At 41.2% G+C, this 17,467-nt stretch overlaps 1 protein-coding gene across 2 annotated transcripts; it reads right to left on the reverse strand.

The window, feature by feature from the left end:
• Positions 1-5,435: 5,435 nt before the first annotated feature.
• Positions 5,436-15,232, reverse strand: LOC133576401 (cyclic nucleotide-gated cation channel-like). Of its 2 annotated transcripts, none has more exons than XM_061929591.1 (11): positions 15,139-15,232; positions 14,700-14,774; positions 10,857-10,967; positions 10,589-10,780; positions 10,398-10,505; positions 10,223-10,329; positions 9,033-9,524; positions 8,685-8,959; positions 8,506-8,604; positions 6,208-6,585; positions 5,436-6,142 (listed from the first exon to the last, which is right to left on the reverse strand). In XM_061929591.1, the coding sequence occupies exons 2-11, from the start codon at positions 14,771-14,773 to the stop codon at positions 5,960-5,962; spliced, it is 2,019 nt and encodes a 672-aa protein (XP_061785575.1). In that variant the 5' UTR covers position 14,774; positions 15,139-15,232; the 3' UTR covers positions 5,436-5,959. The 2 variants fall into 2 exon arrangements, with proteins under 2 accessions (XP_061785575.1, XP_061785576.1); XM_061929592.1 differs by having other exon boundaries at positions 6,047-6,137.
• Between the last annotated feature and the right edge of the window lie 2,235 nt (positions 15,233-17,467).

Below are 17,467 nucleotides of genomic sequence, written 5' to 3' on the forward strand. Positions count from 1 at the left end.
ATTTCCAGGGCTTGAATTTACAACCATTTTAGTCACATATGTGCCCAATATGTAATCTGTGTAACTTCAAAATATTTGGGAACAAACAATTATTGTATTGTGAGCGAAAGTCGTAGCATTAGCCTCTATGTTGTGAAGTAATAACATAGAGGCTAATGTCATGACTTTCATTGTGTTTCAGTGTATCTTAAAGGATCATGCAAGTAATTGTTTCTTGTTGATGCTGTAAACAAAATGTCACTGTGCAAACCCATGTTTGTTGTTGTACTGAACACAGATTGAAAATAAACCGACTGAAATAATAATAACAATGAATAATGTCTAAGTCTTTGTTAGCCGTTTGTGAGGTTTTGTGCTCGTGCGCTACGTTCGCTCACATCCTGTGCATCTCCTGGGGGCTAAGCCCCCCCTGTCCTTAAAAGCTAGTGACGCCCCTGCATTTGTCTAAATTATTCGATGACGTAACTGCTTAATTGCATATATGGCGGAAGGATCTGTGTGGTAAGATGGTTTCGAAGACAATGCATTGTGGGTAATGGCAGTCAGGTATGGGGGAATCGAGCCACACAGTATTTTGACCTTACTCTTACTTTTTCTAACTCTTTCTTGCTGTAACAAACTCGCTTTATTTTTCCATTCATTTGTTCCCACGTCGTTATTGTTTTACGTTTTTGAATGATTAAGTTCACAAGTAAACGATACATAACGAAGAGGAGCGTCTGGAGTTTGGTTTGCCGTTGCCGCAGCAAGCGGAGCAGGAGAAAGTAGAGGAGCGTCAAGCTAAGGAAGGCTACATTAGGAATCTATAGTAATAATACAATTCATATTCTTAGAGAATAACAGTTAAGGATTTGCTATTCAAAATACAATGACTAAAGGTGCAAGAATATATTTTATAAATAATTGTAATCATTAATAATATTATATAACATCGTGGCAGAAAAGAAGCATGTGGGGGACTTTTTTTTTTTTCAAATTAGTATTCTCTTTTAAATTCCCTGTACATGAACCCAATATTATATATGATACATGAGCATAAAAGATGCTAAAAGCAAACCAATTGAATTAGGGATGGATACCTGAGGCGGATACAATACCATTGCCCGGTACCTGGGAACCGATACCATTATTTAACAGGACCAATTTTTGGTACTTTTACGTCTATTCATGTGGTAATAAATGTTCTCTTGGGCAATATCTGGAAATATCAACCCAATAACATAAACCTCTCTTTAATTGTGTTGGTTTTATTGAACACCCTGAAATTTTCAAATGTGTCATCGTGGAATGGATTAAGTAAAGAAATCAAACAAAGCACCAATACGATTCAGTTTAACAAACTGTTCAAACTACAAGTGTTCACAAAGTACAAAGAAGAGCAATTATGATGAACATGTTGAACCTTTCTGCGATGAGGTGGAGACTTGTCCAGGGTGTACCCCGCCTTCCGCCCGATTGTAGCTGAGATAGGCTCCAGCGCCACCCGTAACCCTGAAGGGAATAAGCGGTAGAAAATGGATGGATGGATGTTGAACCTTTAAAAAAAAATTAGATCATGATTTTTTATGTATTTAATATTTGTTTACTTACTTATGGTATATTTATGTATTTATTATTTATCTTTTCACTGTTTTGTTACAAACAGAGAACAAGGAAATGGGATACAACTGCTATGTTATCAAAAGGGGTAGGATTAAATAAGCTCTCCTACTCCTTTATTCTATCGTATGCATGTTCAAAATGCAGCTGAGATAGGCTCCAGCACCCCCCGCCTCCCCGAAAGGGACAAGCGGTAGAAATTGGATGGATGGATGGATGGATGAACTGAACTGAACTGAACTAACAAGAGTATCACTCCAAACTACACTGTGTGCAGTGTTAAATAGCCAATACATTACTGTCATCTAGTGTCTTAGAAATGCAACTGTATGCAAAATCCACCATTCAACAATTTGTTTAGCAATAATATACAAATATTCTTTATTTAAGTAAGTAAGCTGCTGATGATAACTGTGCTGTCCAGCTGTTATACCTTATTTTCTTACACTTTTGAGTAGTGATGTGTGTCAATACCAATACCAATATTGATGTTCCTTATCGATATACCGGTATTCATTAGTATTTTTATCAGTGCTGCATGTAATTTGTGTAAATAAATACACATTTTTGTTAACATTTTTATTCGCTTTATTAATTGTATAATTATTACTTCTTTATTTGTGATTATTCCAAGCGGATTATCAGATCCTAAGGCTGGGCAATGTGGCAAAAAAAGAGACAAAAATCATCCGATCTGAAAGAACATCACCATTTTTTATACATTGTTTTTAACCTGCCACTTTTAAAGCACGTTTACTAAAAAAAACAAATAAACTCGGGATTAGTTCCACATTTTATTAACATTCTGAGCTAATAAAAAAGTAAACTGAACAAGAAAAAGCAGTTCCATAACAATGTACCAATACATTTGACTTTACATTATTTCAAGTAAAAGAAAGTACAAAAAAAAGATACATCAGTTATAAACTATAGTATTAGCTGTCAAGATATCAATAACTTACCTATGAAGATCGGTGGTTGTGTCCACAAGGTCCTAGCACTGTGTTTTTCACACAGTTGTTGGACGACAAGTAATCATGAAATTTGCAAAAGAAACATAACCCTGACACGTAGAAGTCATTTGGAAACGGTTGGGCTCTGTATTTTGCAGTTAGTATGGTAGTTTGAGGTGACTGCGTGTCAAAGAGTCAGGTACAGAGATGGCCCGAGGAAGGTGCAGGGCTGGCGGCTAGAGTGCTGGCCTTAGCTGGCCAGGCTCCATACAGATGAGTGTTTGCAAATTATTATCTTCTTCTTCCTGTTCAACGTCAGTGGCTACCGACATTCTCTTCTCCTGCTCTAATGGTTGTTTCTGTGACTCCTCTGCTGGCTGAGGAGTTCAATGCGTGAGCGACCCCTTCTGCCGCAGGTCAGACTCTGATGGACTGTGCCGGCGGGGCGCTGCTGCAGGCTGGTGTCTCTTCTGCAGCAGTGCGATCGTACTCGATGTCGAAGTGAAACATACCATCAGTGAGAGTGGCTTGCCAGATGTATCTGTTGGCTGCAGGGGTTTTCAGTCAGCTAAAGGAGGGATGTTGCAACGCTTGAGGGTGCCCTTGATGTGGTCCTTCTTCTGCCCTCCCACGCTCTGGCGACCTCTGGCGAGTTGGCCATGCAGGACTCAGCGAGGCAGATGGTTGGTGGGCATCCTGATGACATGGCCCAGCCAGCGGAGTTGATGGCGGACGAACAAGAACTCAAGCGACGTAATGCCTGCTTTTCTTCTGATCGCAACGTGAGTAACCTTATCCCACCAACGCAGGCCGACAATCTGCTTGAGTAGTCTGATGGAGAAAGACTCCAGGAGCTTAGCGTGTCGGTGCAGGGAACCCACACTTTGTAGACATAGAAGAGGGTAGAAATGACAACTGTAATGTAGACAGCGATCCTGGTGCTGATAGTGAGGTTCCTGTTGGTGAAGACACAATCATTGAGACAACCAAAGGAGGCTAAGGCGAGGTTGATACGACGCTCAATCTAATCAAACAGGTCGCAGAAGAACGACAAGGTGGCGCCCAGGTAGATGAAGCTGCTGATGTTCTTCAGCTGCATACCGCTGATGGTGAAGATGGGTGCATTGTCCAGTGGCACACTGAGGAGGATGTAGGTCTTTTTGGTGTTGAAGAAGAGGCCAGCCCAACGGAAAATAAAATGTTGTTTTTTTTCAAATTCAAGACAAAGTTATATGTTTTTGGTAACACTTTAGTATGGGGAATATACTCTAAGTATTAAAGACTTAATTTAGAGTTTTTTGGACACAAGGGGAACATATTCTAAGTAACAAAGACTTAATTCAGAGTTATTCGGTTAGGGTTAGGGCCAGGGTTAGAGGGTTAGGGTTATAATAAGGCCATGCCGAATAAGGCATTAATAAGTACTTAATAATAATTAGTTAAAAGCCAATGTGTTACTAATTTGCATGTTAATAAGCAACTGATTAATGGTAAATATGTTCCCCATACTAAAGTCTTACCATGTTTTTTTACTGGTGCACAAAATGAACCGTGCATGATCATCTCCTTGTTCAAAGAACAAATCCAACACAGTGCATGAACTCACAACAAATTACACACCTGCAAATCAGTCTGACTTCTGCTGTTGTCGTATCCGTAATATGGTGATAGGGAGAAGTTTTTATTTACACGATGAGTCGGGTGTGTTTTGACCTCTGCCGAACCCCTGAGCCCAACTCACCGAACCTCTAGGGTTCGATCGAACCCAGGTTAAGAACCACTGATCTAGGGTGTGGCTGGGGAAGGCTGTATCATATGCATACTGTCGATCGAAGATTATCTCAGAGTAGATCTTTATCTTGGCCTAAAGACGCTGAAGGTTGAAAAGACTATCGTCAAGGCAGTACTGGATTGTGACACCAACTGCAGGGTTGGAGGTCACAACGCGAGACGAGGGTGACTGTGACCAAGAACAGGTCGAAGATGACTGGAGACGTCTTGTGCAACAAAATATCAAAATATGGTTATGCTTGATTTTACGTGAATCGGTACGCAGTAGGGCCAATGAAATTAAGTCAGTAACTATAAAAGTACCAAAACCGGTATTCTACCCTAAATAAACCTTGCTACATTGCGCTTCAAAGTTTGCGACTTCACTCTATCGCAGATTTTTAGGCATATTCTACAAATGTTTTTGCCTAAATTAAGCATTTTAAAGCATAACAAAAGCCAAAAGAACTAAAAACATCCATATTTAATTAAGTCTTTTAGCCTTTAATTTTACATATATATTTTTGGTCAATCTGTTCATTATTGTGGCCAATGATTAGCTCAACCTCAAACAGCATAACCATATTGGGTTAAAAGAGTGTAAAAAATGAGCAAAGAGTGTTAATTAATGTCTACTGGGCGCTCATAATGCTAAAAAAAAAAAGATTTAGAAAGTCGTAAATGGATTTCTTATGCTCTAGTTATGAAAATAGTTAATTTATAAAAAATTAACCGACATTCTCTTCTCCTGCTCTAATGGTTGTTTCTGTGACTCCTCTGCTGGCTGAGGAGTTCAATGCGTGAGCGACCCCTTCTGCCGCAGGTCAGACTCTGATGGTAAGGCCCGAAGCTAATTAACATGGATAAACAAGGGTTTACTGTATATGCTAACTGTTTGAACAAAACAACAGATTCTGTTTTATAGCTGATAAAACAAATAGAATAAAGTACCTTCGTTTTTGTATGCATCGGGTTTTGACAAAAATTCCAGACAAAATTTTACCCCAGTTTTTGTATACTGACGCAGTAATTGTATGGCCAAAAATTGAGCCATGTGTAAAATTCCTCAGATCGGAGTGTCCAAACCAAGAATTCCACATATTTGTGATTCAGTCTCTGTACTTTTGTTTTTATTGAGTATTACTACAAAAGAATCCACCATGGGACCCAAGAAAGTAGCGAGTGCCAGCACTTTGATAAAGAAAGTTAGAAAACATTCAAAAAATTCAAGAAAGACCTCAAAGCAAAGTACACAGGTGTCGTAGATTACTAATAAAAAACATTGTAGTTACTTGTGTAGTATATGTTAATGTATCTTACTAATAATGAATACATTTTACTGTAGCAAAGAGCCAATGGCCAATTAGACACAATAAATATCTGATAGGGCATATATATTTAATATTTATTTGATGTTGTAACGGTCCCACGATACACTCTTTCTTACACAACAAGAACTAAAAAAGAAATATTTATGTTTTGAATGTGAATGTGATTATAACTGAATTCCATTAAATAGTTTTGTTATTTTTAGTGCCTTTACATACAAAAAAACTGACAGGACTGAATACAAAAAACACAGAAACATAAAAATAAGACTGTGACTATAGAGTTTGTTATTTTCATAGATGGCATTGTTAAAGGCGAATATTGATTTCGCTGCGCATTCCATCACCACCAGAGGCGCTGTCGTTGCAGTCCGTATCTGACAGAAAGCCACTGCCGGTGGTTGCCGTGGTGATGTGCTCAAGGGCCGTGATTCGCTGTTTTATTCGAAGCTGAGAAGAGTTGAACTCACTCTGCAGACGCGCCAAGCTGGTCTGAAAATGAGAAAAAATGTTCATAAAGTTTTGTGGTAAGTCATGTGGGGGGCGGGGCTACTGACCTGTAACCGGTCCAGACTGGTCTCCAACCTCTCCACCTTCTCCCCGAGCTCCTCCCCTGCAGACACGTTGATTTCCTCCAGGAGCCCCTCCTTCTGCAGGATATCGCGGCCCCTCTGCTCCAGCTGGGCCCTGGCGTGAGGGAACTCCTGCAGCGCGTCCATCAAGTCTTGTTTGGAAAGGCAGAAAAGGTCTGAGTATCCCAGACTGCGAATATTCGCCGTGCGGCGGTTGCCCATCTTGCTGCCGCTGATGTTCAGGATGCTGATTTCTCCAAAGCAGCTGCCTGCCGTGAGAACAGCAAACTGGGTGGCTCCGTCGTCCCCCACCACTGCAAGGTGGCCATCTTTGATTATGTACATCTCTTTACCCACATCTCCCTTGACGAGGAAACAAGACATGAGTAGCAACATGTAAAGGCAATTTTGGTGGCGTCAAGTAATACAAAGTACAAACCCCGTTTCCATATGAGTTGGGAAATTGTGTTAGATGTAAATTTAAACGGAATACAATGATTTGCAAATCCTTTTCAACCCATATTCAATTGAATGCTCTACAAAGACAAGATATTTGATGTTCAAACTCATAAACTTTTTTTTTTTTTTGCAAATAATAATTAACTTAGAATTTCATGGCTGAAACACGTGCCAAAGTAGTTGGGAAAGGGCATGTTCACCACTATGTTATATCACCTTTTCTTTTAACAACACTCAATAAACGATTGGGAACTGAGGAAACTAATTGTTGAAGCTTTGAAAGTGGAATTCTTTCCCATTCTTGTTTTATGTAGAGCTTCAGTCGTTCAACAGTGCGGGGTCTCCGCTGTCGTATTTTACGCTTCATAATGCGCCACGCAGTTTCGATGGGAGACAGGTCTGGACTGCAGGTGAGCCAGGAAAGTACCCGCACTCTTTTTTTACGAAGCCAGGCTGTTGTAGCACATGCTGAATGTGGCTTGGCATTGTCTTGCTGAAATAAGCAGGGGCGTCCATGAAAAAGACGCCGCTTAGATGGCAGCATATGTTGTTCCAAAACCTGTATGTGCCTTTCAGCATTAATGGTGCCTTCACAGATGTGTAAGTTACCCATGCCTTGGGCACTAATGCACCCCCATACCATCACAGATGCTGGCTTTTCAACTTTGCGTCGATAACAGTCTGGATGGTTCGCTTCCCCTTTGGTCCGGATGACACGATGTCGAATATTTCCAAAAACAATTTGAAATGTGGACTTGTCAGACCACAGAACACTTTTCCACTTTGCATGAGTCCATTTTAGATGATCTCGGGCCCAGAGAAGCCGGCGGCGTTTCTGGATGTTGTTGATAAATGGCTTTCGCTTTGCATAGTAGAGCTTTAACTTGCACTTACAGATGTAGTAACCAACTGTATTTAGTGACAGTGGTTTTCTGAAGTGTTCCTGAGCCCATGTGGTGATATCCTTTAGAGATTGATGTCGGTTTTTGATACAGTGCCGTCTGAGGGATCGAAGGTCACGGTCATTCAATGTTGGTTTCCGGCCATGAATATATGTGAAATAACAAACTTTTTGACTCATATACCTGCAAAATTAGCTGAAAAGCTAGCATGTTAACGTGAGCCACTTACATGGTAACAGTTAACATGCGGGTAGTAACAAAATATTTAACTCTGAGATAACAAAATATTTGACTATGAGACGTATACCTGAGAAATTGGCTAAAAAGCTACCATGCTAATGTTAGCATGCTAAAAGTTATCATGTGTGAAATAATAAAATATTTGACTCTGAGACGTATATGTTGTGTTTTTATGTTGCTCCTCTTTGTTTTATGCATTATATCTCGACAATGAACATTAGGAAAAGTCAGCTAACAATGGAGCTAATTGGACTCACTCTATTCTGCCTATCAAGTGCTCTAAGAAAAACATCCAAAAACATCCATCAATGTTTTATATATACGCTGTAAGTATATATGTAATGTAGTGACAGGGACTTTCATAATAACATGTAATATTTACCTATTTTGGTCATTTTAAGCACACGGTGGCATAATAATTTTGTCACTGCGTTTGTGATTGCGTTCCCTTCAATAACAACTACTGATGCTGGCAGACTTCATGAGAGCCAACAAGACTACTTTGAGACAAATTATGATCCAGAATCTTTTATTTTGTGCCTGAATATAGGGGGCTGTATTTTGTTCTTATGTCTGTACAGCACTTAGGCCATTTGGGGTTGTTTTTAAATGTGCTATATAAATAGATAAATAAACTGAACTGGTGTTAAAATATCCACATACGATTCCTGCAAAAACTAACCTTTCTACAGATGTAGTCCCCTGGACTATAAACCTGCGGTCGAAGTTTTAGCACCAACTCTACCAAGAGGCCTGCCTCACAGTCCTGGAAAATCCGCACCTGTGCATGCACACATCGAAAAATTAAAACTGGGTCCTGAACATACTGTATCTTTATCCTGGTTCATGTCTTGACCTTACCTTTTTCAGCGTGTCCAGATGGACATTGATCGCAATCTCTGCTCTTAGTTTGCTGGGCAAGCTCCTCAGCACTTCCTGTTCATCTATCGTCTTCTTATTGGTCCAGAGGTAGTCAAACCAGCGAATCACACGCTGTTCGAGCACCTTGTTGACATGTCTGAAGTGCATGTAATGTTTCAGAGCATCCACACGAGCCTGAAATGATGCTCTGGTAGCATTCATGTTCGATATCATGGATCCAACGTTCCCCACAATAGATGCAAAAATCAGCACGCCTACCTGGAACAGAAAAATAGCCAGATCAGCAGTTAGATCTAGACTAGCCCTCTGTTGATTCAACAGAATCACCTACCAGAAAGTCAAATATCAGGAAGAGATATTCCTCATCTCGAACAGGAGGTGGAGTCTCTCCAATGGTAGTCAGGGTCAATGTAGACCAGTACAGGCAGTATATGTAACTTCTGGTCAGGGAGGCAAACTCTGGATCCGAAGCATTGGGATACACCCAAGAATCCGATCCCAACCCAAGGATTTTGGAGAAGCTGTAGTACACACAGGCATTCCAGTGGATGATCACCAGGATGTACACCACAAGTTTACAGATGCGGAAAGTGTTCGGGTAGCCCGTTCTTGTCTCGGTGCGTTCAAAGAACTCAAAGAGCCTGGGAAGGCGCAACAGACGATTGAACCGAAGAAGGGGAGTGTAACCGACGCCAAAGGTCAAATACAGCAGGTCAGTCGGAAGGATGGAGCAGATGTCCAGCTTGCACTGTAAAGTTCGTATATAAGTTTCCCTCAGACGTTGGCCATCTTTCACCATCAACCCCTGGTCCAAGAAACCTTTACAGACACAAATGAATGCCTAAGATTGTATGATTGTGCATTTTGTCTCATCTTGACAATGTCTTCATGACAGAATAAAACAACTTCAACAGAAAACAAGTACAGTGGTACATCGAGCTTATAGTTATTTGGGAAACTTGGGAAATTGTTACGAGCAAAACTTCATGTTACGAAACTTACCCACACCTAGTAGTCTTAGCAAATGTCGCAGTGACCAAAACATCTGATCTCACTTGCTAGCATTAGTTTATAGCGAGGGATGGACATAACTTTGTTTTTCCAAGCATGGAAAGGAAGAAAGTGGAAGAAAGGTTCATCAACAAAGTATTGAGCAAAGCCTGTGAATACTTATGTACTTATGTTTTTTATTGGTTTGTTTTTTATTTTTAATAAATTTGCAGAATTAAAAAAAGAAAACTTCACACATTGTCATTATAAGGTATTGTGTGAAGAATGTTGAGGAAAAAAATTAATTAATTCCATTTTGGAATAAGGCTGTAACATAACATGTTGAGAAAGTGAATTGCTGTGAATAGTTTCCGGATGCACTGTAAAAAAATTTAAATGCCCCTTTCATTAATGGAGGATTTGTATATTCTCCAGAATTATTTATTAATCTAACAGTACAATATCCTCTTGTAAGGGTAGTGTATCAATCAGTCTAGTATTATTTCATTAATGGACATGAAAAGTACCAGTGTGGAGCCGAACAGCTATGTCCAGAATGTAGACTCCATCACAGATGTAGTCCATGACCAGCCACAACATCACGTTCCTCATCTGCAGCTCGTCAAAACAGGCCCTACAAAGCAGATATTTGAAGTTGGTATTTGACAGCAAGTGCAAACATAAACAAAACCCGCTGCCCACCTGACAACTAAAAGGGTGCTGTTATAAAAAACGGCAGGCCCGATCACCATCAGCCAGTGGTAGTACGCATCATCCGAAGGTGACAAGATAATATTGTTGCACGTCGTCCTAAAGCACAAGTAGTCAGATGAATCTTCAGTTACAAAATCAGATTACCGTTTCAACAAAATCTATGCATGAAAAGTTCTCACTTTCTACGAGCGCGTCTCATCTGGCTCTCAGTTTCAGAGCTGTTGTGGCTGTGACTAAAGCGACTAGGCGGGGCTTGAATGTCCATGTGGGCGGGGCCTCGGAAACGCTCCAGAAAAGAATCCGGCCGCTCTGTCTCTTCTGCCATGCTCTTCTGAGCCCATTCTCTCAGAGTCATCACCATGTTGACGATCCTCCGGACCAAGCAGAAGAAAACTTTTCACATCTTCTTACGTTCGCCTGTTACTTTGGAATAGAAGTATGTTATACCTGGACAGAGCGCCTCGGCCACGGAAGGAATTCTGGGAGTTGACATCTCTCCGATCACCCGCCGCCATCCTCTGTAGTTCAGAGGAAGTGTCATCGCACATGGACTGTCCTCTACAAAAGGCACAGGATAATATCAGGTGTCTAGTGGAAGTTATTGTTATTCATTTTATTATTCAGACAACAAACTAACCTGCTATCACCTTAAAAGGACCATAAATAAATCAACTTCTTGTTTTGCAGCTTATTTCTTCAAATGTTTCTAAATCCCTCTCACAGGCAAACTGAACCAATATTTGCAAGCTTGAACCACCAGACCAGGACTGCAAACATTTCCTGCCTGCACTTGCATCCAACTTGTGTTCTTGGACGCAAAATTAGGACCATCTTGCAGATGCAGTCACCATCATCTTCAAACTCTCACTACAACAGTCTGCCACTACAGATATCGAACTCTAACTGTCTGAACGACTACTGCGCATCTTCCCTAAATGCTTTAAGAGTTGCATCCTCTCACAAATCAAATCTGCCTTCCCTGCTGACCTTGACCAACACTAATTTTCACCAGCATTTAAAAGTTCCACCTTTAGCACCGTCAGTTGTAATTTGGGACTTTCTGAGCAACCATCCACCAAACGTGAGGATGGGAGAACGCACATGCTCCACTCTCATCCAGAACACTGGCAGACCACAGGGGTGTGTTCTCAGTCCCTCTTCCTCAAATCCTTTTTTATGCGCGACTGCTCCCCTACCCACCCTGCCAACACCATCGTCAGACTGATAACTGGCAACAACGGGTCAACCATGAGGTCCAACACCTCACTGACTGGTGTTCCCATAACCTGGACTTAAAACACAATGAAACCCAAGGGACCGCATGTAGATTTTAGGGTGCACGCACACAATGGTGTCCCTCTCTGCATGAAAGGAGAGGAGGTATAGCCTACGAAGAGAGAGAGCTTAAGCTTTTTGGAATGCACCCGGTACATTAACGAGTCCCATCAGGTTGGGGATGCCCAACAGAGACTTGCTGACCATCTTCTGTAGAGCAGCTATTGAGACCCTTCTGGTCTACTCCTGTACAGTATGGTTCTCCTGCTGCATTGTCAATGAACAGGAAAACCTACAGTGGGTGATGAGAGTGGCAGACAGAAAGGACTATCAGGACCACACTGTCTGTTCTCACAGACATTTTCTGTGATTGACAACAAAACAAAAATTCAGAACTCTCAGGAAGGATCTCACTTACTCTGGAAAATCTCTGGTCCTGCAGCGTGTTTACTTGGGCAGACCTTAGGCAGTTAACATCTAAATGTCCTACAACAAGCACCTAAGGTTGGTCTTTTCTTGTATTTCAGTCAAGTCATTTACAAAGGTAAACATGGTAGGCTAAAGACTACTTGGAGCTGGCAGCTACACAACAGCTAAGCACACAATAGCGCATAAGCTAGACATACGTAATAAGTAGAAGTGAAACAATTTATCCCCCTCATTGGTCTATCGATTTATATTCCTAAAATTCAATTACAGTAATCTGTGCGCTGCAATGTGGCCTTCGAGAAGATATATATCAAGCTAACATTGTTTTAAAAGGTAATCAATCGATTTTTCCGATACTAGAAAAGGAAACACTGAATTTAAGAACAACATACTTTATATAAAGTTGTTTTTCGCACTTTTGATGATACATACATTAAACATGATACTAATCTGTCTGTCTGTCATCAAAACAAGATTGGATGAATAATTGTGGCCATTGGGTGTCGCCAGAAAAACAATTACTACTCAATTTTAACTTAAAGACAGCATAAGTCCATTACAGACGGTTATTAATAAATAGGTTAATGTTTTTATACCTACCATTATTCTGTTTGATTAATGTCACTGGATCAAACCTTTTGTAACATTCCACACGACAAAATAATAAAAGTACATGTATGATTCTTGTTGATATCGTATCAATATCAGTATCGGAAAAGGTGTATTGGGACACCCCCGACATTACAGTGAAGTGAATTCAATTTGTATGGGGCTTTTTCTCTCATAACTCAAAGTTCTTTACATTGAGATTGCCATGATCTACAAACCCCGTTTCCATATGAGATATTAACTTAGAATTTCATGGCTGCAACACGTGCCAAAGTAGTTGGGAAAGGGCATGTTCACCACTGTGTTACATGGCTCTTTCCTTTTAACAACACTCAGTAAACGTTTGGAAACTGAGGAGACACATTTTTTAAGCTTCTCAGGTGGAATTCTTTCCCATTCTTGCTTGATGTACAGCTTAAGTTGTTCAACAGTCCGGGGGTCTCCGTTGTGGTATTTTAGGCTTCATAATGCGCCACACATTTTCAATGGGAGACAGGTCTGGACTACAGGCAGGCCAGTCTAGTACCCGCACTCTTTTACTATGAAGCCACGTTGATGTAACACGTGGCTTGGCTTGTCTTGCTGAAATAAGCAAGGGCGTCCATGGTAACGTTGCTTGGATGGCAACATATGTTGCTCCAAAACCTGTATGTACCTTTCAGCATTAATGGCGCCTTCACAGATGTGTAAGTTACCCATGTCTTGGGCACTAATACACCCCCATACCATCACAGATGCTGGCTTTTACACTTTGCGCCTATAACAATCTGGATGGTTCTTTTCCTCTTTGGTCCGGAGGACACAACGTCCACAGTTTCCAAAAACAATTTGAAATGTGGACTCATCAGACCACAGAACACTTTTCCACTTTGTATCAGTCCATCTTGGATGAGCTCAGGCCCAGCGAAGCCGACGGCGTTTCTGGGTGTTGTTGATAAACGGTTTTTGCCTTGCATAGGAGAGTTTTAACTTGCACTTACAGATGTAGCGACCAACTGTAGTTATTGACAGTGGGTTTCTGAAGTGTTCCTGAGCCCATGTGGTGATATCCTTTACACACTGATGTCGCTTGTTGATGCAGTACAGCCTGAGGGATCGAAGGTCACGGGCTTAGCTGCTTACGTGCAGTGATTTCTCCAGATTCTCTGAACCCTTTGATGATATTACGGACCGTAGATGGTGAAATCCCTGAATTCCTTGCAATAGCTGGTTGAGAAAGGTTTTTCTTAAACTGTTCAACAATTTGCTCACGCATTTGTTGACAAAGTGGTGACCCTCGCCCCATCCTTGTTTGTGAATGACTGAGCATTTCATGGAATCTACTTTTATACACAATCATGGCACCCACCTGTTCCCAATTTGCCTGTTCACCTGTGGGATGTTCCAAATAAGTGTTTGATGAGCATTCCTCAACTTTATCAGTATTTATTGCCACCTTTCCCAACTTCTTTGTCACGTGTTGCTTACATCAAATTCTAAAGTTAATGATTATTTGCAAAAAAAAAAAAGATCAGTTTGAACATCAAATATGTTGTCTTTGTAGCATATTCAACTGAATATGGGTTGAAAATGATTTGCAAATCATCGTATTCCGTTTATATTTACATCTAACACAATTTCCCAACTCATATGGAAACAGGGTTTGTACATTTAAGCTATGAGTGTGTGTGACACTGGGAGCAAGATGGGTGAAGTACCTTGCTCAAGGGCACAACAGCAGCGACAAGGCTGGCGGAAGCAGGATTCGAACCAATAACACTCAAGTTCCTGGTCGGCCGCTCTACCAGCTGAGCCACGCCGTCCCACAGCACTGCCATTTTTATCAGCTATTCCACATACTTTTCGCATTTTTATTAATTTCAAGTTGATTTGTGTTTTTTAAAGTTGTGCATCCGCAGGAGTTGCCTAAACTACACGTCACCGCTTGTGTTGTGTCAGAACGTTTCAAAAGAAGCTGATCAGTGTAAGTGTGTGTACCTGCTGAGTGTGCTGTCAGCGCGCTCACTTTCCTCCTCTGTCCATGTTTTCACAGACAACCTCTGTGAATTCATACTGCACACACACACACACACACACACACACACACACACACACACACACACACACACACTAATTAACATATTTTCAATTAATTTAGTCACTATATACCGTATTTTTCGGACTATAAGTCGCAGTTTTTTTCATAGTTTGGTCGGGCTCCAGTGCGACTTATATATGTTTTTTTCCTTCTTCATTATGCATTTTCGGCAGGTGCGACTTATACTCCGAAAAATACGGTAGTTGTTTCAGTTGTAACAATCGACAGACACTCACATCACAGCAATCATCTCAAAGAAAAGGAAGGTTAACGGTGCAGCAAGAAGATGTGCAGTTGTCATGACAACAGGTCTTCATCAAGAAACATAAGTCTACACACCTGCTTAGTTTCCCGAGTGTTCGACCGATGGCGAGGTGTCCTTATCTGCCAGCGATATCATCAACACTGGAAAAAGGCTGCGGTGAAACGTCTGCAATGTCCACCAGGACGGTCTCATGACATTCAAGCGGGGACAAAAGCGTCGTTTCAATTGCAAATTGTGTCGCGCGTGTGCGTGTGTCTTTTTTTTCATTTCAACTTCAAGAGCCTTGTTTGAAGTGGCCTCTGAACCACGAGTGTGTGTGTGTGTGTGTGTGTGTGTGTGTGTGTGTGTGTGTGTGTGTGTGTGTGTGTCTCCTCATTAGCGAAGGCGCACGTGGGCGCGGGGATGTGAGCATGTGAGGAGATCATCAACATGTTGCTATCATCGACATGAAAGCGCGCTTAGGTGATGGAACACAACATGAGGACGCAGGCAGCAAAGCGGAGACTGAGGAGTTTGATAATGTTAGTGTCAACAGGCGACACTAACATTATCCTTTCTAAAGGGCGTGGAAGATGGATGCTGTAATTGTTCAGTCCCACCAGGATCTCGCTAGATTTTATTGACTAAAATGGTCCTAAAATGGCCGAATTTCTCTGCAGCTTTTTCAGAAAGCTGTGGAAAAAGTTGCAATGTTTTGAAGCTTTTTTTTGGGATTTTATGAATTTTTGTGTCACGCTTTGTTGTGACCCTTGGTTTACAATTAGCTTCCTGTCATTTAATCTTTTATATTGACTGCCTTGTTTTTATGCTTCCTAGGTTCCCGCCTACCTGTGTTGGCCAGAGTTGCAGCTGTTTCCATTCATCAATCAATCAAAGTTTACTTATATAGCCCTAAATCACGAGTGTCTCAAAGGGCTGCACAAGCCACAAAGACATCCTCGGCTCAGATCCCACATCAGGGCAAGAAAAAAACTCAACCCAGTGGGATGACTATGAGAAACATTGGAGGGGACCTAACATAATAGTGTGAGAGTCCAGTCCATAGTGGATCTAACATAATAGTGTGAGAGTCCAGTCCATAGTGGATCTAACATAATAGTGTGAGAGTCCAGTCCATAGTGGATCTAACATAATAGTGTGAGAGTCCAGTCCATAGGGGATCTAACATAATAGTGTGAGAGTCTAGTCCATAGTGGATCTAACATAATAGTGTGAGAGTCCAGTCCATAGTGGACCTAACATAATAGTGTGAGAGTCCAGTCCATAGTGGATCTAAAATAATATTGTGAGAGTCCAGTCCATAGTGGATCTAACATAATATTGTGAGAATCCAGTCCATAGTGGATCTAACATAATAGTGTGAGAGTCCAGTCCATAGTGGATCTAACATAATAGTGTGAGAGTCCAGTCCATAGTGGATCTAACATAATAGTGTGAGAGTCCAGTCCATAGGGGATCTAACATAATAGTGTGAGAGTCCAGTCCATAGGGGATCTAACATAATAGTGTGAGAGTCCAGTCCATAGTGGATCTAACATAATAGTGTGAGAGTCCAGTCCATAGTGGACCTAACATAATAGTGTGAGAGTCCAGTCCATAGTGGATCTAAAATAATATTGTGAGAGTCCAGTCCATAGTGGATCTAACATAATATTGTGAGAATCCAGTCCATAGTGGATCTAACATAATAGTGTGAGAGTCCAGTCCATAGTGGATCTAACATAATAGTGTGAGAGTCCAGTCCATAGTGGACCTAACATAATAGTGTGAGAGTCCAGTCCATAGTGGATCTAAAATAATATTGTGAGAGTCCAGTCCATAGTGGATCTAACATAATAGTGTGAGAGTCCAGTCCATAGTGGATCTAACATAATAGTGAGAGTCCAGTCCATAGTGGATCTAATATAATAGTGTGAGAGTCCAGTCCATAGTGGATCTAACATAATAGTGTGAGAGTCCAGTCCATAGTGGATCTAACATAATAGTGTGAGAGTCCAGTCCATAGTGGATCTAACATAATAGTGTGAGAGTCCAGTCCATAGTGGATCTAACATAATAGTGTGAGAGTCCAGTCCATAGTGGATCTAACATAATAGTGTGAGTCCAGTCCATAGTGGATCTAACATAATAGTGAGAGTCCAGTCCATAGTGGATCTAACATAATAGTGTGAGAGTCCAGTCCATAGTGGATCTAACATAATAGTGTGAGAGTCCAGTCCATAGTGGGGCCAGCAGGGGATCATCTTGAGTGGAGACAAGTCAGCAGCGCAGAGACGTCCCCAACTGATGCACAGATGAGTGGTCCACCCTGGGTACCGACTTTGGACAGCTAGCGCTTCATGTGTGATCACCGAATCTGTGCCCCTCCTCTCCACGAAGGAGAGGGGGGCAGAGCAAAAAAGA

This window comes from Nerophis lumbriciformis, linkage group LG34, assembly GCF_033978685.3.
Source record: "Nerophis lumbriciformis linkage group LG34, RoL_Nlum_v2.1, whole genome shotgun sequence".
NCBI lineage: Eukaryota > Metazoa > Chordata > Actinopteri > Syngnathiformes > Syngnathidae > Nerophis > Nerophis lumbriciformis.

What these genes read in the sequence shown, in the direction of transcription:
- LOC133576401 (XM_061929591.1), bottom strand. Translation starts at nt 14,773, where the DNA reads ATGAATTCACAGAGGTTGTCTGTGAAAACATGGACAGAGGAGGAAAGT. An exon ending in GCTGACAGCACACTCAGCAG is followed by an intron (nt 10,968 to 14,699) that starts GTACACACACTT and finishes TGCCTTTTGTAG; the next exon opens with AGGACAGTCCATGTGCGATG. An exon ending in GGCCGAGGCGCTCTGTCCAG is followed by an intron (nt 10,781 to 10,856) that starts GTATAACATACT and finishes CTTGGTCCGGAG; the next exon opens with GATCGTCAACATGGTGATGA.